Source organism: Lissotriton helveticus, chromosome 7 (assembly GCF_964261635.1).
Source record: "Lissotriton helveticus chromosome 7, aLisHel1.1, whole genome shotgun sequence".
Classification (NCBI taxonomy): Eukaryota; Metazoa; Chordata; class Amphibia; order Caudata; family Salamandridae; genus Lissotriton; species Lissotriton helveticus.
In genome coordinates, this window is record NC_136068.1 from 1,421,923,704 (window position 1) to 1,421,946,115 (window position 22,412).

General features: G+C 49.3%; 2 protein-coding genes across 14 annotated transcripts in view; one reads left to right on the plus strand and one right to left on the minus strand.

Annotated features, from left to right (window-relative positions):
• The window catches only part of SCO1 (synthesis of cytochrome C oxidase 1), a 394,561-nt gene that overhangs the window by 86,699 nt on the left and 285,450 nt on the right, over positions 1–22,412 (plus strand). The gene's annotated exons all lie outside the window — the stretch shown is intronic.
• LOC144770321 (manganese-dependent ADP-ribose/CDP-alcohol diphosphatase-like) overlaps positions 17,961–22,412 on the minus strand; it is a 124,560-nt gene continuing 120,108 nt past the window's right edge. For all 6 annotated transcript variants that reach the window (XM_078654745.1, XM_078654744.1, XM_078654742.1 and 3 more), the window contains one exon: positions 17,961–18,994. In XM_078654745.1, coding sequence (XP_078510871.1) covers positions 18,699–18,994 — 296 coding nt within the window. In that variant the 3' untranslated portion in view covers positions 17,961–18,698. The remainder of the gene's footprint in view (positions 18,995–22,412) is intronic.

Sequence of the window (22,412 nt, forward strand, 5' to 3'; positions counted from 1 at the left end):
CCAGAGCATAGTTCTGTTCCTGAGGAGAATCCCTGTCACTCAACCGCAACAAATACTTTTAACCATCTTCTGAAAAACCAAGGCACAGATTTACAATTACTGGCGCATCCCTGCATATCGGCATGGATGCGCCAGTAACTGTGCGCCGCAGCTCCGCTACCCTTGATGCGCCGCATTTACAATGCGGCGCACCATGGGGCTAAAACGGCACAGATGCGTGACGCATCTGTGCCGTAAAAGCGGCGCATTGCTGCAGTTGCATCGCAAGCGCGACGCAGCTCCAGCAATGATCAGGGGAGCCCTATGTGCACAATGCTGCGTCAATCCTTACGCCTGCTTCAAGCAGGCGCAGCAGGGTTTTGACGCAGCATGGGCCCAAAAGTGACTGAGTGAAATCTTGTAGATTTCACTCAGCCACTTTTGGGAGGCGTTCCTGCGCCGGAGCGCCTCCCCCTGCGATGGTACGCCTCTTCTGGCGCGGGGCTTTACAACGTGACGCATCTGGGAGATACGTCACGTTGTAAATACCCCGCACCATGGCGCATATTTTGCGCCGCCGCTGCGTCACAAAAGTGACGCAATGGTGGCATAAAAGCAGCGCACGGGGCTTGTAAATCTGCCCCCAAATCTTTATGCAAGGCTTCCTCCCATTCCTTCCCTGCTACAACCACACACCTCCTTCTAAGACATCTTCAATGTTTACAGCAGCACATTCTGTCTCTCTGAGCTCACCCACCCATGTCAAAGGTAATCTCGATAAAAAATCCGCCTGTACATTTCTCTATCCAGCCACATATCTCACCTTATGCCTATACACTTGAAAATGAGAATTACATTTTGCTAATCTCACTGACAGTTTGTATGCACCTTGAGATAGCAAGAGCTTAAGCAATGGTTTATGGTCTGTATATAACATGAAACTCATTCCCCAGACGTATGTACAAAAGTATTCAGACCTCCTATGCAGCAGCCAAAGCCTCTTGCTCAATCACTGAATAGTGGTGTTCATTTGTACTTGACGATCTTGATGCAAATGCAACTGTCCTTTCTTCTCCTCCTTAGGTTTGAGATAAAATTGCCCCTAAACCATGATCACTAGCATTGATAGTCAATGCACTTATGCATTTTGGATCAAAATGTGTGAGTATTTGCACATTACTGATTTCATTTTTCATGTTGATAAATGCTTCCTTGTCTTTTGCCCCAGATATATTGTTTCTGCTTCCTTAACAATTCTCTTAAGAGTTATGTCTTTTCTGCAAAATCATGAACAAATTTAGCATAATATTCAATTAGTCCCATAAGGAACGTGACTCATCTTTACCCTTAGGAGCAGGAGCCAATCTGATAACTTTGACTAGATCTTATTTAGGAATTACACCCTGTTTAGAAATTGTGTACCCCAAATATTCAATTTGCTGGAAATGAAACTGACACTTGTCCTTATGCAATGTAAGGCCGCCATATTGTAAAATTTCCAACACTCTATTGTGTTCGATTGTAGCTCCAAAAATTAATATGTTGTCATGAAAAAAAAAAACATTGGGCACTTCTCTTGTCATTATGCGTTGGAACGCAATTGAAGCCGAAGCTACTGCTACTGGAAATCTAGAGAACTAAAAAACTCCCTCCATTGTTATGAAAGCAGTAATATGTTTATAATTTGGATGCAGCTTAATTTAGTGACACACTGACTTCAAGTCTAGTCTGGTAAAAACTTTCCATGATTGAGTAAAATACCAATTCAGATACATTGGGTAGAGGAAAACTATTCATCACTATACGATTGACGCTCCCTAAATCAACACAAAATCTTAATCTACCATCCGTTTTTTCGTTATCACTACTGAGGACACCCATTCTGAAGCCTCAACCGCCTCTATTTTTATTTTATTTTTTAAACTCGTTATTAGCGACTGCAGATCGACATAACGTACAATCATGTATTCTATCAGTGTACAGTCTTTTCTTTTAACTCCCTCAACTTGTAACTCCAGGCCACCAAAGTAGCTATAAAGGTTTGTTACTAACATATCAGAGAAGTCATGCACTTTCTTAACCGTAAAACAGTACAGGCCATTCACCTCCCACATAATGTCTCTTACATTATCGTGCATTCGGCTGATATACGTAACAATAGTCCATGAGCATCTTGACCTGACCTTTCCCCGCCCACCCCTCTCCCTCCACCCCTGTCCGTACGTCTCCTGGTCCATTCAATGTAATGTAATGTAATGTAATGAAGCACACATTTTTATAGCGCGGCTATCGCTCCGAGGAGCATCTTGGCGCTCCACACCCAACCCTGATGGAGATGAATTGGTAGACAGAAGGCAGTGACACACTGTACAATTATTACACCAAAGCTCTGCAGGCTGCGTCAGAGAGCGAAAAGATCCATGTTTTCAATGATCTTCTGAAGTCAACCTCCTTGACTATACAACGGAGCTGAGCTGGCAGTTTATTCCAGGCTTTTGAACCCAGCACGAAGAGGGACTTCCCTCCCTTAGTGGCTAATCTAAATCTAGGGACAACTAAAAGGTTTTGATTGGCAGACCTCAAACATCGCGTTGGCGTGTAGTGTTGAAATCCCCTCCGAAGATATTTAGGGCCTTGGGACTGAAAGGCTCTGAAAGCAACCACGAGAATTTTAAAAAGAACTCGCTTATGAATTGGCAACCAATGTAAAGTTTTTAGTGCTGCCGTGGCCGATGATCTTTTTGGCCAGCGTAAAACCAGGCGAGCTACAGCATGCTGAACCATCTGCAGCCTATGCAGCACCGTTTTATTGGTGCCTGCATAAAGACTGTTGCAGTAGTCCAGTCTGGATGTTATAAGGGCCACGTATCCGGCATCCTGTCCAGGCCTTATTCATTAACATCTCTGCTAGTGTAGGTATGCTCAGCTGACCGACCTGCACGCTATCTAGGCTAGGTCGTTACATCTCCATCCCACCTCGCTCTCCGCTCCGTCTCACCTAGGGGCCGCCCGCATGAAGTGGCTCCTGCTCTCCCTCTATTTCCTCCACCTCCAGTAGCATCTGCTCCCACTCCAACGTTATCGGGTATTTTCGTTGTCCCCTCTCTTCCTCCCTACGCAAAACCATTCCCTCTGCCCTACCCCATCTGAGTAAGTCAGAACGCCATACCTCGAGGTCTGGAGGTCTGGCAGACTTCCACCTCATAGTCAGGACCCTGATTGCCAACAGCAAGGATAAGTCTAGGAACTTCACCTGGGCCTTGTGGGATTTAGGGCGTTTCCGGTGACCAATCAGGCAAGGAAGTACTTCCTCCGGAACCGGGAGGGCCGTGATTGTACTAAGGACCTGACATATCCCCCCCCCCCAGTAGCACCGCAGACGAGGACACGCCCACAGCATATGGATAAGGCCGGCCTCGTCGGCTCTGCACTGAGGACAGCAGTGGGGGGAGTCCGGAAACATTTTATGTAGTCTGTGGGGGGTAAGATATGCCCTGTGTAACACCATGGCTTGTATGAACTTAAACTTAACATTCCGAGATACCTTCCTAGGGTGTTCTAGGACAACCTTCCAAGCTCCCTCTGTCAGTACCTCGCCGGAGTCTAATGTCCAGGAGTCCCGGAGTGAGTCGAGAGATAGTGTAGCATGTTCCCTAATCCCAGTGTAGAGCCAGTGTACCAGGCGCCCCCCGTTACCCATATAATAAAGAAGGTGTACCAGTTTGTGCTGTGCAGGTTTAACTCGCTGTGGGGCCCACATGTGACACTGTGGCATGTAGGATGTAGAGCCTCGGGGGTGCCCCCGTGATTTGCAAAAAGGAGTCGTGATCTAACAGTGCGTCGTCCCCAAAAAGATCACCCACTGTGTCTACCCCTGCATCAGTCCAGGGTTGCAATCTGCCTCGTGTCAGTCGCCCTTGCGGCGTCGGCACGCCTAGTAGAGGTATGTTATCCGCGTACGGCAAGGCCCCTGACGTGTACGCCAGTGCTTTTCGCCAGCACAGTAGGGCCGTGCGCAAGAGAGGATGGCATTCCCGAGGGATCCTGGCTCCAGGCAGAAGCAGAGAGTGCAGTTCGCCCCGTGCCAGGTTATCAGACGTGAGGTCAATCTCGTGGAGATCCCTACCTACAAGCCATCTCGCCAGCCACTGAAGCTGGCTCGCGTAGTAGTACCCCTGAAAATCCGGTACCCCTAGGCCTCCCCGCCTGGTGCTCAGTTGTAGTTTCCGGAGACTAATTCTTCTTCTTCCTGTTCCCCAGACCAGCGTGGTGAGGAGCGTATTCAGCGTATTAAAATCTTGACGAGGGATAAGGACTGGTAGGTTGACGAAATAGTAAAGTATACGAGGGAGCATCACCATCCTAGAGACGGCAATTCTACCCATGACTGTTAAGGGTAATGACGTCCAGAATCCCACACTACCGCGCAGACCATTAATGGCTCTACGTATGTTGCCCTCTATCTGGTCCTCAGGCAATCTGTAGACATTAATACCCAGGTATTTAAATGTGGACTGCGCAATTGGAATCAGGTGTCCGCCAAAATGAATATGTGGGGGGTGCTGCAGTGCCCTGAAGTAAAACCCTGTAGATTTTGCCGGGTTAACGGTTAGTCCCGACACTCCTCCGAAGCGGTCAATTATGGTCGCTATCGGCGCATGATCCCCTTCCAAGTCTCGGAAGTACAGCAGGATATCGTCCGCATAGATCGAGATCAGGTTGTGGGACCCTCTTATGGAGATGCCCACCCTCTCTGCGCGCGTCCTGAGAGCGATAGCCAAGGGCTCCAGCGTCAACACAAATAAAAGGGGCGACAATGGGCAACCTTGGCGGGTGCCCCTGTGTATGGGGTAGCTGTACGAGATGTACCTGCCGGTACGTGCCCTGGCAGTGGGATTTGTATATAGCAGTCGTATCAACTTAAGCAGGGAATCCGGGAAGCCGAAGCGCCGCAACACCTCAAACATAAACGGCCATGCCAGGGAATCGAACGCCTGCCGGAGATCCAGTGCGACACAACCAGCCCTGGGCATTTCCTGCGGCGTGGCCGCCATTAAAGAATGGAGTCTCCGCGTGTTTTGGGAGGTACTCCTTCCGGGGAGGAAGCCACACTGGTCCGGGTGAATCAGAGCAGGGAGTTGGGCCTGTATTCTTAGAGCAATGGCCTTACTGAGTATCTTATACTCTGTGGATAGCATCGAGAGGGGTCTATAGTTGGTCAGTTCCAAAGCGTCCTTACCATGTTTAGGGATGGAGGTAACCAGGGCCTGCATCGTCGAGTCAGGTAGATGCCCAGACTCATACGATATCTTGTAGACTGTCTCTAATACAGGTACTCAACCGCCTCTATGATACCCTAATTACACATGTCTACTAGCCTTTTGTTGACTTCCTCTCTGACAGCAACCTTCCTCAAGTTATGTCTCACTCCCTCTTTAAGTCTGATTTCATGCACATATCCCTTCAACGCTCCTACTTTGTCTTGGAAAATATTAGTAAAATTGTCTATTATTCATTTGACAGACTCATCGACCTAGACAACTAGTACTTGTTCTTCAGACCTAGGCTCACATACAATGTGAGTCATATTGTTGAACCAAACCTAAAATAGTAGGTCCATTCTGTGAAACATACATTTTACCTTCTGATACTCGACCTTTAAATGCAAATGTGGGCTTAATACATCCTTAAATCTGAATGTCACCACCACCATCATATCCTTAACCCCTTCCATGCTCTTGACGAGCTCAGCTTGTCATGCACCACAGTGCTCATGTGCTTATGACGAGCTGAGCTCGTCATGACCACACCCGTTTTTATTGCTGTCCAGCACAGCAGGGGAATATCGCAAGCAGCGATGAGGTTAAGGTATATGCCACTGGGATGTAAAGCAACTTGTAGCCATGTTTTCTCAAACAATACTTTGGGAACAATACTGCACAAAGACCCCAGATCAACCATGAGCTCTATATGCCTAACATTTACAAAGAAAGAAGTTTGACTTAGTGACTTAGATGCAGCTTTACAAACCATTACTAAAGGACCTTCTTCCACAGTTTTGAAAATCCTAATGTTTTTCAAATCACCCCTTGAAGTCTGCAGCATCCTTTAAACGTTGGTTTGTTGTAAATTGTGCTTTCTTTATCTTTAAATCTATCCACAACTTTAACCATCCACTTCCTTTGTGGATTTGTTTGCAATGTCCTTCATCAGTACAATAATGAATTCTTCTTCTTCTTCTCCCATATGTTACATTTCCTTAATTTATGAGTCAGACTCTTCACTATTTTTGCAATTCCCATCACTTCTTGTAAGTTTAGATTCCACGCAGCCCACAATCTCTCCTGCATTTTCTTGCTCTTACACTGTACAATTAACTGATCTCTAATCATTTGGTCTGTCATGTTTCCAAAGTTACATTTCACAGAAAGCTCTCTTAATCTGGTTACAAACTAGTTTACCATTTCATGACTCCTCTGAGGTTGAGTATAAAACGTATGCTTCTGTATGACAATGTTTACCTGCTTTCCAAATAAATATTCAACCTTTTCATGGCTTCCAGATATGTATCTGTGATTAATTTGTTATCTGCCCCATTTACAACATCTAAGTACTTAAAAATATATTGCCCCTTCTTGCCAAGCGCATTTATTAATAATGCTCTTTTCCTTGAAGGTCTAAAATTCAAACCAGTACACAAAGGGAGTCACTGTTCCTTGTAGAGAATGAAAGAGGAAGAAGCTTTTTTTCGTGTGCCATTCTATCTGTGGGGGACAGTGAGTCCTCATCATAATACCCTCACACACCCCGAAGGATGTCATGCTTCATCATTTGAGCTTTCCTCCTCGTTGGGCCAGCTCTGCAATGCCCTACGTGTCCCCGGAAGGGTCTCTTTATCAGAGATCTTTTGGGTGCCTGGTTGTAAGTGGCAGTGAAGTCCAAAGCGGTGTGTTAAAAATGGCTGGAGGGAGAGTGGGTACTATTTATTAGGGTGATCCCTCTGTCATTGGTAAACAAAGTGTGTAGTGCTGCTCTAGGGGATATTGTGTCCCTCTGTAGCTGGGCATATGTCCCTAATGGACATATATAACAGTCAACATGTTTCGCGCTGTATGTGGCCTCAGAAGAAGATCCAAAGCGCTTCTTCAGGACCAAAGGAAGGTCCATTTTAGTATCAGTGGCGGCCTGAACTAACCAGTGCCACCAAGCTTGTAGAAGGGAGTAGCGTTTCTGAAAAAAGAGAAAGTGTAGGACAAAAGTATAGTATGGTTAATATCTTGTCATGATAGGTTGTCCGGGTCATCCGTTGGAGGGCCTGGTGCACATTACCCTTAGCGTGAGTATTATCACTATAGGTTGGCATAAGTGCATGTATAATAACAGTGATGTGAATAATTAAAAGGATTTTTCTCAGCATAGCGACAGACATACATAAATAGGTATAAGATCAATGATTAGATTTTGCCAGTGTAGTTCCTATATCCATATGTTTACTCTGTCATTCATACAGTACCCCTAGGTAAAGTACCCAGGTTGATGTGACTCTATAAAAAGGCCCATTCATAAGGTAAGTATATGAACCATAGCTGTCTAGGTAGATCATGCTGCAAAGTAGGCCCCACTATTAGAGTGAGGACCTCATGAGATCAGTGAGGGCACTCAGAAACTGTGAAATAAGAGAAAGCAAAGAAAATAGTCTTAAAAGGTTTCGTTGTATCCCGCTGTTGTTGTCAATAAAGTTTGTTGTTGAGAAGCAAAACTGCATTGTTTTGAAGACTAAGAAAAACTTAATAGCTGTTATACAGAGTCCAGGGACGATCCCCGCATGCTGGAGGAATTTGCCTTGTACAGTTAGGGGGAGTTGACAGTGCACGGAGTTGTCACGTTTCGTTATGATTTAATGGTTTTGGAGGCCTGTGGGGAACGGCACAGTGCTCTGCGTAGATGCATGCGGCTTCATAGTGTCCCACTTATCAGGTCAAAAAGGTTATAAGTGGGTCAGTGAACTATGCATAAAACCAGCCTTACTCGCATTTTAGCAGGCTTGACACAAAGAAGACAGTACATGTATTAATGAGGCTTCGTTTTTAAGAAACAATTGTTTAAAGGCTAGGTGCTAATAAAGCCAGAGAGATGTTGCCTCAAATACTGACAGGGTTTTCCCTTTCTATTTTACTCATGGGTCTCCCGTAGTAGCAGGGCCGATCCACCTGCGTGCCTCTCCCTGTCTCTGCCGGTAATGGGAAGATTGGCCCCTATCCCTTTTATAGCAGAGGTGTGTTGTCAATCAGTGAGTTAATTACATGTTAATGGGAGAGTGTATGACGTGATGCGTGGGCGCCATCTTGTAATGGGGTGTTTGAGTAGACATAGTTCTTGATACTTATTGTTATCAAGCTATTGTTACCAGGAAGTGTCCTGCAATGAATTCATTATTTTTCTAAGTGTGATGTTTGGTGGTGCAGGTACTAAAAATGTACAAGTAGATCTAAGCAAATAGGTTTATAGGGCACAGGCGCCATCTTTGAGTGGTGTAGTTGGTAGGTTGATTGCTTAACCATGGGCACCATCTTTGAGTGGTATCTTGTTATTTTTCACTATATGTGAATAGTCAAGCCCTATTTCTAATATTCAACATACATGGTTTTGTCATCCTCAAACGGAGTGTCTGAGGTGGCCGGTATTCTGAAAAAACAACATATGTTTGTTTTGTGTGTCTCTATAGTTTAAACATCATTATGGTAACTTTGTTTTCAGAATTGGGATGAGGAGAGGTTGATGGTGAGGTGGTCATTAGGCTACACTATCTCAATCCACAGTATTTCGTCATTTAGACCATGGGTATTTGTCCGTAGGCGGTAGACCCATCCTTGTTCTTTTTGAAATAGTGTCCTATTAGACCATGAAGGATTGGACTCTATGACAGTCCAGGTAATTTGATCTGTTGTATTTCCTGTTTCGATATAGTGTTTGCTCATTTTAGTGGTGTTTTTCTTGCACCGTATATTGCTTCTGTGTTCGTTCACTCTCGTTCTCACGGCTCTGGTTAATAGAGGAGGTTGCAAGGACATTGTACCATGTACACACAGTTTTTACAGTTTGTATGTTTCTTCTGTGTCCACTCCTGGTTGTTTAGTTATAGAGTTGTGGTATGTGTTGTTAGGGGGCAAATATTGCAGGTTCCGCATGGGTAATGCCCTTTGACTTTTGGGAGGTCCCACAGTGTCCTTTGATTGTCCAGTTGTTTACCCTGTAGCCTTGCATGCATGACCATGTCTTTAATATTCTGTGTATGTCTGAAGGTGAATCTTGGGCGCTCCAGTTGCATCCCTCCTACGTGCAGGATGTTCCAGTGTTTTAGTAGGATTTTCTTTACTTGATTTGATTGTGGTGTGTAGGTTGTCACACATGTAAGAGTCTCATCCTTTGGTTTTCAAGAGTTTCTTGGAATGCTTCCCGGGGATTGTTGCGTGCACGTTTCAGTGCATTCTTTAAGATTCTCTGCAGGGAGTTCCTCTGTTCCAGGTTGTTGCCTAGTTCTGCAGCTTGTGTTTTGTATTCCGACATTCTAAAATTCAAACCATCAATAGCCTCCAAATAGTTTTCCAAATTTTCCAATTTTTTTATCCACATACATTTCAACAAGGAAAGTTATTCTGCATTCTTCCCATATTCAATATAGAAAGTCAGTTGCACCGCCTCCCATTTTTTTTGGAGGCGGTAGTAAAACATACTGCTTGTGGCAACAACATTGGAGGCAGTGCAACTGACTGTAACACTTGATTTTCCATATTAAATATGGGATGAATGCAGAACAACTTTCCATGTTCTAGTTAAACAAGACCGAACTAACTAGCAGGCCTGTTTCTATTTTCAGCCAGAAAATGTACTAGAGAATACCTTGCTCTTGAAGATACAGACATCTGTGCCGAAAGTCCTATTTCTCTTTCCATGCAGTTTTTGTTAGCAGTAATTCACTTTCCATCTGATTGCTGCTATCTCTATCTTCGGAAGTGATTATATAATAGCTGAGGGGGATCAGGCAAGGTGAGAGTTGTATGTTGCAGCGCTACCAGCGTGTAGTGAGCAGCTCGTATAATAAAACACTTTCTCTCACGATGCAGCAAGCAAGCAGCACGATTTAAGAGAAAATGTCAGGCGTGTGACGCATGCTCCTCGCGACTATAAGACCTTGCACACCTTCCAGTATCTCTCTCACGACGCGCACGGCAGCAAGCCAATAGAGCGGGTCAACGGAAAATGTTCAGCTTGTAACAAACTTCCTTGTACACATTCTAGTATAGAAATATTTCCCCAATAATGTTCCAACAGCATTGGTCAAGATGTAGAGGTTCCTGAAAGACGCAGGTGAATTTTAAAAGTGGGAAGCTCAGCGCATAAATTATTCCCTGGCGGTAGTACTGAGTGAGATCAGCTCCTGTAACAGCTGGCACAGCTGATCAAACAGGTGCTCGTTGCCAAATTGAAGTGATTCAATACTATATCAAGTCTCTTAATTATGCGCAACGGAGTTCCCTCGCCTGTTCTTCAGCAACAGTCTTGTCTCCGAATCCCCTGACCTCACACATATGGCCACTACAGCAACCAGAGCACGGGAAGAATGCGTTTGGGGCCCATCGGGAGACGGGGAGGGGAAGAACCGACCGGACACAGGTATATAGTGTGTTAAAGGCCGCTTTTATTGGAAACAGGTGCATCCTGAACATACCCCAAACCTTGGCCTTTGCCGCACAAAACTAGGCCTAACTAAATAAACACATATCTGCCAATCCCCCCACCCCCACCCCTAAACATTTCCCCAAACAACCTCATAAACCTCTTTATTATGTACACAAACGCCTGGCTCAATGTTTTATAACCTCTGCCCTATGTACACTCCCTCCCTTCTAACCAGTAAAGTTCCTTCCTCCTATCCTACCCCCCCCATTATAACTAGAGAAAGCGCCAACCTCGAGAACACAACCCCAGCACCTGCTCCTAGCGACACACTCTTTACCCTACCACAGAACACACCTGTAACCAACAAAAACCCTTTACTATCCACCCCTTAATCCTATCCCTTCACCACAGGGAGGGTGGGAGGGACAAAAAACTCCTAACCTAGACCGGCTGCTGTGTCACTGTCCCAACTAATGGTGACAAGTGACCTAAAATGGCCGCTTATGTATCCCCCTAGCCCAAAAGGAGCCCAACAGACTGCCACCCAGCCCAACCAGCCCAAAAAGTCCTTCCTGTGTCCTGCCTCCTTGTACCCCTCCCCTTCCTCCCGGAGCCCCAAAATCCCCGGGGGGGCGAGCCTCCCTCCGGTCGGCCACCCCCCGCAAAGCCCCATTGGGGCCCATCGGGAGACGGGGAGGGGAAGAACCGACCGGACACAGGTATATAGTGTGTTAAAGGCCGCTTTTATTGGAAACAGGTGCATCCTGAACATACCCCAAACCTTGGCCTTTGCCGCACAAAACTAGGCCTAACTAAATAAACACATATCTGCCAATCCCCCCACCCCCACCCCTAAACATTTCCCCAAACAACCTCATAAACCTCTTTATTATGTACACAAACGCCTGGCTCAATGTTTTATAACCTCTGCCCTATGTACACTCCCTCCCTTCTAACCAGTAAAGTTCCTTCCTCCTATCCTACCCCCCCCATTATAACTAGAGAAAGCGCCACTCGAAAGCCTTTACTACTTTCGACCCCCCCCCCCTAGGACCTCTGCACCTTCGGATACCGTCTGACCCCTATCGCCCTGTCTACCGCCTCCTTCAACTGTACTACATAAAGTTCCATCCCGTACCTGGACAAATGTACCCCATCCTCTAAGAAGAAATATATGGCCCCATACTTTAACTCCGGATGTTCCATTCTGCCCAATCCCTCCTTCTCGCAAAAGGTCCTCATCTCTCTGTTGATCTTCCTCCTAGTTCTATCAATCGCCCCAGGTCTCACAGCCCCCCTCCAGCATCTCCTCGGAATGAACTCTGACCAGATAATGTGACACCCTGCCCACTGTCTCTTGATCTCCAACAGATCCCTCCGCATCTGCTTCACCAAAGCCAAACCCTTACATTGCACCAGGTCGTTCTCACCCAGATGTACCACTAAAACATCCGGGCACACCCCACTCCGAACAATGTTATTTAACACCGGCACCAACTCGTGCCAACGCATACCCCCTTTTCCTCTCCAATGGCACCTAAACAACTGTTCGTCTAGTTCCAGGTTCAGATTCTTGCATTTCTCCCATTCGGCCTTTTCCGCTCTTTTACCAAAAGAATGTCCCACCACATAAATGGACACTGCCGCCACCGTAGGCCCCGCCACTGCACCTGAAAAGAGACACATGTAAGTACCAAGTCCGCACCCCTTCTCATTCCACCGCCACCCCTCGCAACCGGACGTACGTCTTAAAACAATCCGATTTCCAGCGCCCCAACCGCTTAATGTCCTCCTTCCCCCAACCCCGGCGCGCCGCCTCCGTCGCCGCCCCGATGCGGAAGGAATGTGTCCCGAAGTCTTTTGGATCCTCACCCATGGACCGCAGGGCGTGCCGCAGGACCCATAACAACTGCGCGGCCGTCACACGTCCCGCCTCACCCCTGTCAAAAACCTCCGTACCCGCCTCTGTTCCCCCGGCCGCTAACCGCCGTCCCCACTCCACTGGACACACCGCCTCCTTGTCCCCTGGCCCCAGTACCACCCACGTGCCCCTCTCCCTTTGATCGGTTTTGGAACGTCGCAGCCGCACGGCAACCTCCCTGCCCCTGAACTCCACGTCCCCCCACCTGACGCCCGCCTGCCCCTTCAAACCCACCAGCTCTGATACCCTAAAGGCCCCGAAGTACAACCACGACATCAATGTGGAAAACCGCACCGCCTCTTCCTGATCTCTACACACCACCGGCATTCGATTCAACAATCCCTCCAGCATCGCCTCCGTAATAGGCCGTCTCTGCCGCACCCGGGCCCCTTTCTCTCTCTCCCAACCTTCCAAAAGACGCCCTCCCAATTCCCCCGCCGAGGGAGCATAGCCCCACCAAAGTTTACCCATAAACGCCACTCCCGCCAGTTTGCCCGCAATAGTCACTCTCGCCAAACCTCTGTCCATCAATCCCAACATGAATTGTACCACCTGTTCCTCCCGACGCCACTTGTCCCGCTGCCTTACCGCTCCAAAACGCAGAAACTCCAACCAGGCCTGTTCATAACTCTTCCACGTAGACACCGCCACAGATGACCTCACCAATCGAACGACCCGCGCTCTCCCACTAACCACATCTCCTCCGGCACCTTCGTCTTGACCGCCTCCGCCTCCGTGGCTAGCCCATGGAATCTCCGCCACTGTTGACGAGACAAAGCATCAGCAATGTCATTGTCCACTCCTGGCACATGTTGTGCTCGAAACAAGATATTGTTCTCCAGGCACCTCAACACAAACACGCGCATCAACTTCAGCACCTGAGGTTCTCTCGCAGACTGCCGGTTCACTACCTGCACCACCGACATATTGTCCACCTTGAACAACACGCGCCTATGCGCCAACTCGCGCGCCCACACAGTCACAGCCACCACCAGCGGGAACAACTCCAAAAAAGCAATGCTTCTCCCCCCCGCTTGCCATCGCTCCGGCCACTGTTCCGCGCACCACCGACCCGCCCAGTAGAGGCCAAAACCGCCGACTCCCGCCGCGTCCGACGACATTGTCACGTCCCACTCCCACTCCTCCGGCGGCGCCATGGGAACACCGTTGAACCTTTCCAAGAAAGCCAACCACATGCACAGATCCTCTCGCGCGCCCGCCGGCAACCGTACGTGGTGATGAGGCATCGACAGCCCAGACAACGCCAATCCCAACCGTCGACAAAAAGTCCGCCCCGCCCGCACCACTCGGCACCCGAAATTCAGGTGCCCCAGCAAAACCTGTACCTCTCGCACCAACACCTTCCTTTTTGCCAACATGTCCCTCACCAGAACTACCATTGCCGACCTCTTGTCCTCCGGCAGGCGTGCTTCCATGGCCGCTGAGTCGAGCTCTATCCCGAGGAACGACAGCACCGTGCTGGGCCCTTGAGTCTTCTCTGGCGCCAAAGGCACCCCCAAGTACTTCATTAAGTCCATAAAACTACACAGCTGTTGCTGGCAGTCCGTTGAACCAGGGGTACCCACCAGGAAGAAATCGTCCAGATAATGCGTAATCGCCTCAGAGCCTGTGCGCCAGGAAAAAGCCCACTGCAAGAAGGAACTGAATCGCTCGAACAAGGCACATGACACAGAGCACCCCATCGGAAGCGCTCTATCCACGAAAATCAACCCGTCCAGCTGTATTCCCAGCAACTGATGGTCCTCCGGGTGAACCGGCAGCAACCTGAACGCCGATTTCACATCGCATTTTGCCATGAGCGCCCCTCGTCCCGCCGTCGTCACCAGTTTTCTCGCAACGTCCACGGACGAGTAGGACACCGACGCCAAGTCTGCCGATATAAAATCGTTCACCGACGCGCCCTCCGGCCACGAGAGATGTTGAATCAAGCGGAATTGACCCTGCTCTTTCTTCGGGACCACACCAATGGGCGAAATGATCAGATCCTCCAAAGGTGCCACCACAAAAGGTCCCGCCATCCTCCCCTCTCTCACCTCTTTAAAAAGCTTCTCCCGGACGATGCCCTTGTGCGCGTTCACAGACTTCAGGTTCTCCGCCCAACGAGCAATCCGCGGACCCTCGTACCCCAACCGGAAACCCTCCCTGAAACCTCGACGCAGCACCGACGCATCATCCGCCCGCGGATACACCTCCAAGAGTGGTTCCAACCGATCCAGCCTAACCGGAGTACGAGCCTTTTCCCAAGGTACTCGCCCCCCCTCTACCCCCCCCCTCTCCCCCTGCCGGGTCCGGGAGCCGGGAATTGACCCTGTGAGGGGCCTCCCCAAAGCCCCCAGCAGCGCGATTCGGGATGTCTTTTACCACACGAGGAGCACTCGTGCCTAAACTTGCACGTCTGCCGGAGACAGGAACCCCTGTTAAAGTCCCAACAGGGCCCCCCGCTCTGGAAGCTCCCGGCTCCCCCCGGCCCCACCCCCCCCACGGGTGGGGCGAGCCGAAAAGGGCGTGGAAGTCAGTGGCAAACCACTGGCCGTGTAAATCGTGCGGCCAAATTTCGCCCCACTCATTGTCTGCTGGTAAAGGTCCGCATCCAACTCCCCCCACTTCGCCTCCGGGTCCGACGCCATACGCGCCCGAAACTCTTCATCGTAATGCGACCACGCATTGCCACCGTAAGTCACTTGCGCCCTCCGTACCACGTCCATGTACTTGAAAAGCGCCACCGCCCGGTCAGGATACTTCTCGCAATAAACGCTCGCATAGATTAAGAATGCCGCTGACCAGTTCTCAATAGTGACCGGCACCCTCGGCCGCCGTGCCAATTCCTGTTCCTCCTCCTTCGACCCTTCTTTTGCCATCAACTCCCTGTGTAGTAACCTAAATATCTCAACATACTCCCCCTTCCAAATCTTTTCCCTGGTCGCCAAAGACAAATGCGCCCCCAACGGCTTCGCCACTCCCATGTACGGCAATTTCTTCACCAGAACGTCGCAGCTCTCTTTCCCCCCGACACTCGACGCAGCCGCTCCACCTGACCCCCCGGCCGTCCCCGCGATCCCCGCCGCCGCGCCCGCAACCGGGCCCTCGCCGCTCCCCGTCGCTCCACCACTCGCCGCCACTAACGCACCGGAGGACTCGCCCGACCCCGCCGAGCCGCAACTCGCTTCAGTACACACGCCGGCATCCATCACATACCTACCCTTCACCAGTCTCACCGTATCCCCACCCTCCGCATCCGTCCCCACTGACACGTGGTGTCCTCCAACACCACTACCCCCCGCCTTGCCTCCTTGAGGCGTGCCCAAGCCACTCCCCGACCCCGTACTGGTCTTACCTGGCGTCAAGGCTGGCGTCCTCACCGGATCCCGCCGCCTAACCAGATCCACAGGGGGGGCCGTCACTCGCGGCACCACTTGCCGGGGGCATTCCTGCAAAACACTGGCAACAACATTACAAACCTCCCCGTCCTCCCGCAACTCCCCGTCTTCCTCCGACTCCAACTCCGCACCCACTGCTTCTGCCGCCACAATCCTACCAGGAGACACCCTACTCAACCCTGCTCTGGCCCTACACTCCGTCATCAAGGCCCCCAGATCTACACTCACTCTCCGTCTACCCTCATGTTGGTAAGCAGAAGAAACCGTTGCCTCGTTGCTCCATCCCCGTCCCCCGGCGGCCGGATCGACCCATCGGGAGGGGGGCGCTGGAGATCTGCTTTCCGTCCATCTTCGCTCCGACCACCCCAGGTCCCTCGTTGGAGCGCGACCGCCCGTACTAGGCAGAGCCGGCCCATCCACTCGGCGGGGTGGAGCCGCATGCTGCTCACCCGAGCCCCTCCCCCACTGCTCCTGCCAAGAGAAAAACGGGGAAGTCCAGCAAGCCGGGGCATAACCATCACCACTACCTTCCCAACCGCCTCTCCCCCCTGTCGCAGAATGTCCGCCCCTCCACGCCGGGCGACCCCCCCACCCACTCTCCCCCCACCCCCAGCTTCCCACCCCGCCCGGGCCGCCCCACTGTCCTCCCCCCACATCCCCCCACCCACCCCACCCACGCAAATCCCCCCTGCTGCTCCCTCCCGCACCCTCAAAACTATACGCACCCCCGCTACGTCCCCCAAAAAACCTCTCCCCACCCCCTTCCTCCCCCACCCCCCGGCGCATCCCCCAACCCCCCACCTGCACCCTCCTACCCCCTTGCGCACCCCCTCCCCCCAGCACCCCCCTCCCCCCACCCAGGGATACCAATCCACCACCTATCGGGTTGTCCTGCTCCTCCTCATCGTCCACCACCTCCTGCCCACTCTCACCCCCCACCCCCTCCTCCTCCTCCCCCTCTGTCTCCTCAATGAGCAGCGGTGAAACCCCCCCAACCCCCTCCAAAACACCATGCCCTGCCTCCCCTGTACCCCCCTGCCCCCCCTCCAACAGCCCCTCGCCCCCTTCCCCCTCCAAACCCCCCCCGTCTTCTACCACCAGTATCCCCAGGCCCCCGGCCCCTCCCCCCTCGCGTCCCTCGCCCACCCCCTCCCTCGCGTCACTAGCAGGCCCTACACCCCCGACTACCTCCGCTCCCGCTCCTTCAGGGCCCTCCCCCCCCGCCCCCCCGTCATGTCCGCCCTCCCCCAACCCTACCGCATCTCCCACAAAGACCAGCGGTGCCTTCCTGCACGGACCGCGCTTCTTCCCCGGAGCCTTCTTGCGCTTCGGCGCCCCAGCCGCCATGAGTCCGCCACCTCGCGCCGCCCTCTTCGCGGCTCCCGCCCCCTCCCCCCTCTGCACACGTGACCGCGGTGGGTCACAGGCCGCCACAGCTGCCGCGGCGCCATCAGCAGCGCGCCGCGGTGGCCTTACCCGCACTCCGGTGCGCAACAGATCGGTCCTCCCGGCCTCTCCCAGCAAGCGAAGAGCCTCCTGCACCCTCGGATCAGACATATCCTCCGCCGCCATTTCGCCTGCTCTCCGCGTCACCGACCGCCGCCAACACAAACAGCCACGAAACCAAGTGAGTCTAAAGCGCTCTTCCTCCAACTACACACAGCACCTAAACGACTGCCACACTACAGAAAACTCTAACTCCACAACAAAAAACTCCTAACCTAGACCGGCTGCTGTGTCACTGTCCCAACTAATGGTGACAAGTGACCTAAAATGGCCGCTTATGTATCCCCCTAGCCCAAAAGGAGCCCAACAGACTGCCACCCAGCCCAACCAGCCCAAAAAGTCCTTCCTGTGTCCTGCCTCCTTGTACCCCTCCCCTTCCTCCCGGAGCCCCAAAATCCCCGGGGGGGCGAGCCTCCCTCCGGTCGGCCACCCCCCGCAAAGCCCCAATGAACGGTAAAGATGCCATCACAACACAATCTAAATCAATTCATCATTTTTATTCATGCAAGGAAGCAGGGTCCCAATGTATCACAATTCATGTATGTAGTTTCACATAGTGCAAGTGCTCTCGGGTTAACTATAATGTTCACACCTCTTACCCATTTAAATAACAGCCTCTGGTGATAAGGAGGAGCATAAACAAGTTATTGCTTGATAGCAATTTGTCGAGCTTGCAATTTATGCACAGAGAATGCTGTTGAGAAGTTAGGGACCTTTGAGATAGCATGCCAAAGGCCAGTGCACTTAAGTGCATTACAGTTCCTCTGGAAAAACAGGTATATTCCATCAAGAAATATGAAGACCTAAAATAGTTCAGTGAATTCCCTGCAGTGCTTTCTTTCTCTTTACATTGGTTAAGATTGGGCAGAAACATTTAGGAGATTCTGTGCAAAACAATATAAAACTCTCCTTGACACGACTGCAGAGCTCAAAGGGATAAGATCTGATGCACGCATTACTTTGGCTTTAATGTAGGCTTGAAAGTAAGGAGTGCTGATAACGTAATGCCCAGGAAAAAGGATGAATACCTTGAGAGTTCATTATGGCAGTCTAGCACACCTGCGATAAGCAGGCAACGTTTATGTAGACACTTGCTACTCAATTATGTGGTGTGGTTATAGTTCCTTTTTCAACAACAAAGCAACTCCAGGCTTGGCCAAACCATAATTATGGTTTTTGAAGACAAATAGAGGACTCAATGTGTTTTTCTCATGTCAGCATTTTCTGTATGGCAATTCTCTGCTTGGTGTTCTGCCTTTACCCTTTATCACCATCTTGCTGTCATACACATATACTGTTCCAAAGGCATGGCTGCCAGGTGGGGACTCGATGACGCCCTCTAGTGTAACGTGATGTATTCCTTTATCATCCACACAATAGCCGCCATTGTGGTCATGTCCAGCGAGGTAGCACACCACGCATTTATGGGCATGCAAGATTGAAAGAATGGCTTTGTAATTCCAAGCAAGACAGTGACCACGTTTAGCTTCAGGATGAATTGGAATGTGACCTGTGGTAAAGAATAAATATATTTAAATTGCAATTCAAACAAAAGACATTTCTAGTGAAATTAATAAATACATAATTAGCCCATACAAAGTCTCTTTCTTTCTTTAAATAAAGACAGTAGCGAGCTCCTTCTTTTTAGGCACGTACATTTTTTTAGAACAGTGCATCACTGATTCTTAATTAAAATTGTATCTTATGAAAGGACCTTCCCCTTAGCTGACTCTCAGAGTGTAAAATGAGTTGTTCCAAATGTTTATAGTTTTATTTAGATGTTTCATTTCCTATAATGTTAATGTATATTCTACATCAAAAATACATTGAAAAGAAAGGTAAACAATCTACTTCTGAAAAAGTGCATCAATTAATTAATTATTAAGTGTATATTCTCACTCATCTGATTCCAAAACTTTATCAAAACAATCCCCTGCTGTCTGTGATATCAGACATTCGCAGCAGATATTGAAATCACCCTACCAGCCTATTGTAAACGACTGTGGATAATCACGATGTTACCAGTGGCCTGGAACTTTAGCCTCTATGTCTGCTGAGAAGTGATATTTGGGGAGGAATAGTAGAAGGAGGACGGTCAAAGACAATCTTTCAAGGTCTCCCTGGCAATTATCCAGTCTTGGGGTTTACTGTACTTGTAGTTAGTGGCTGTATGAATAGGAAACAATTCAAGTGCCAAGTAAAAGCGGAACTGGATAACACAGACAAAGGGTAACTTATGGTTGGCTCACTGGTTAGAGGCGGCAGACCTGTAAGCAGAGAACGGCCCGGGACCAGGGTTCAATTCCCGACGCGGCAGGGTCTTGGACCAGGGTCAATGGACTCGATAATTCTCGCCTCAGTGCCTGCTCTAACCAGGGAACACACTCGGTAACTCTGGGCATTAAGCTTGCCTCATCTCTACAACGGCCCCCCACAGACGCCGGGGATGCCTGGTTTCACCCTGGAGATACCCAGAAAGGGACCATCTCACAGGGAAAACCAGGACGGGTTCCCCAGCGGTCTACAGCGCCAGGACACTCGGGTAGAGTAACAGTGCGCTTTACAAGTATCCCACATTTACATTACTGTCCCACCAGTAACATTCACAGACACCTCAAATATATGCCTGCCATGTGGCACACAATACGTGTGACAATAATGGTAAACAATGGTCAACTGCCTTTGGATCCTCTGCAAGACCTTCAAATGGATTCCCCAGAATGCATAAAAACCATCACCCATGCACTCATAACCAGCAGATTGGACTACGGCAATGCCCTCTAAGCCGGAATCAACAGAACCCTCCTACACAGGCTACAGACAATCCAGAACGCCGCAGCCAGACTTCTCCTCAGAACCCCATGGCATGAACACATGACCCAACACCTACGTGACCTCCACTGGCTCTCCGTCGATACCTTCAAACTGCTCACCCACACCTACATATCCCTACACAATATCAGACCCAAATACCTCAACAAGAGAGTCTCCTTCCACGTACCCAAGAGGAACCTTCACTCCGCAGACCTCGCCCTCACAGAGACCCCCACGCATCCACAGAACCAGAGCAGGAGGAAGAGGCTTCTCCTACGTCGCAGCCAAAGCCTGGAACGAGCTCCCTGTGAACATCAGACGCTCCCCCACCCTCCACAACTTCAGGAATAACCTCAAACCTGGCTCTTTGATTGAAAAGGAGCTGCAACCAGTGCCTTGAGACCCTCACGGGTGAGTAGCGCGCTTTATAAATTCCCTGATTGATTGATTGATCAATGTCTATACATAATTTGGTTATTTGTGACGCATGCTTTATGTTTTTTTAACAATTGTAATCTAGATAAGAACTGCACAATAACAATTGTTAACCACTACCAAAGCCTATCCACCTTGCATCAAAGTGGTGGATGATTTGTACTTCAAAATGCACCGTTTTCACATGAATACATTTCAACTTTTTCTTAGGTAGCCCCCCTCTACAGATCCCATGCACCCGCCAAAAGTTCCCTACTGTAGTTGTATCTCAAGCACACAGACACTTTCAAGTTTGCTTCTCCCTCTTTAAATATCCTTCCAAAAAAGCCAATGCTTTTCTAAAGTACTGACATTTTTTTCTTCTATGCACAAAAATATAGTTTTTAAGCTCAGGAGACTTGAAGTCTTTCTTGTTTTTCAGTGTGTGATAGTGAGATATTCTTTAATCGAGGAGATTTTTATATCTTGTTCCTAGTGAGGTTATATTTCTCCTGCAGCATACAGAAGGGTAGCATATTTGTATTGTCCATAGTCTGATTGATATAAATGCTTCCCAAATCACGCAATTTTCACGCAAATGGAGATATTAATCTGCCTTGACACTCTGGCTGAGCTGGAAGTAATTACTTTCTCTTCAGTAGGAAATGGGTCGACCCATTTAACCCCCCCCCCCCCCAGATGTTTTGTTTTCTGAGTATCCAGATTTGGAATTTTACTTCATATCTCAATAACTGAGTCTCACTCGTGCTTAAGTCTGTGGAAACGGAATGAAAGTGCTAACTACCACTGTCCATGTTTCAACATAAGGCAGTTGCTGTACAGCTAGGATAAGAGGCTCTAGGCTAGTTACACACGAACATGTGCGCACATGTGTGCACATGTCTGCAGGCTGAGAGCACTACTATCTCATCCCAGTATTTGCACACAGGTAGCCTGTGGCAGAATGGACTATTTAGGGATGGGTGCTGACTTGGTGTAGGCTTTATAATGTCAGTGGGAATTCATAGTGTACATCTTTAGAACTTACTGAAAGGCTGTGAGCTGGAAACGGCCTCTACAACGCAGCCGTTTCCACGAAATCCTTTACCACGCATGCTTTACAACGCATGCGTGGTTACAACGAGAGGCTTTACCACGCATACCTTTACTACGAAATACGTAGTAAAGGCATGTGTGGTAAATGAAAAGAAAAAAAGGGGCGTTTGGGGGGTCTCCCCCATAAAAAATAAATAAAGCGTTGGGACAAAAGTACTTCCATCTACCTGGTTGCATATATTTGTAATTAATGCAAAGAATGTAGTAGTGTGCATCTGTATTAAAGTACTTTTCCTTTTTATAAGAAAAAGCCCTGACAGGAAAATGCTATATTGAGTGTTGTTGTTGCATATCATAGAGCTGGAGGCACTAGCCTGCTGAGTAGGAGTAGGACTTGGACTGTTCTGCTTTCCTTTGCTATTCTGAGAGATCAAGTGCTACAATGGTATACTATGCTCCTAATAAAAAGAAAGCTGAAGACCTATTATTTTTGAAGGACTCACATCCTTTACAACTATCAATCAATCAATCAATCAATCAATCAATCAAGACACTTATAAAGCGCACTACATACCCGTTAGGGTCTCAAGGCGCTGGTGGGGGTACTGCTACTGATCAAAGAGCCAGGTCTTGAGGAGTTTTCT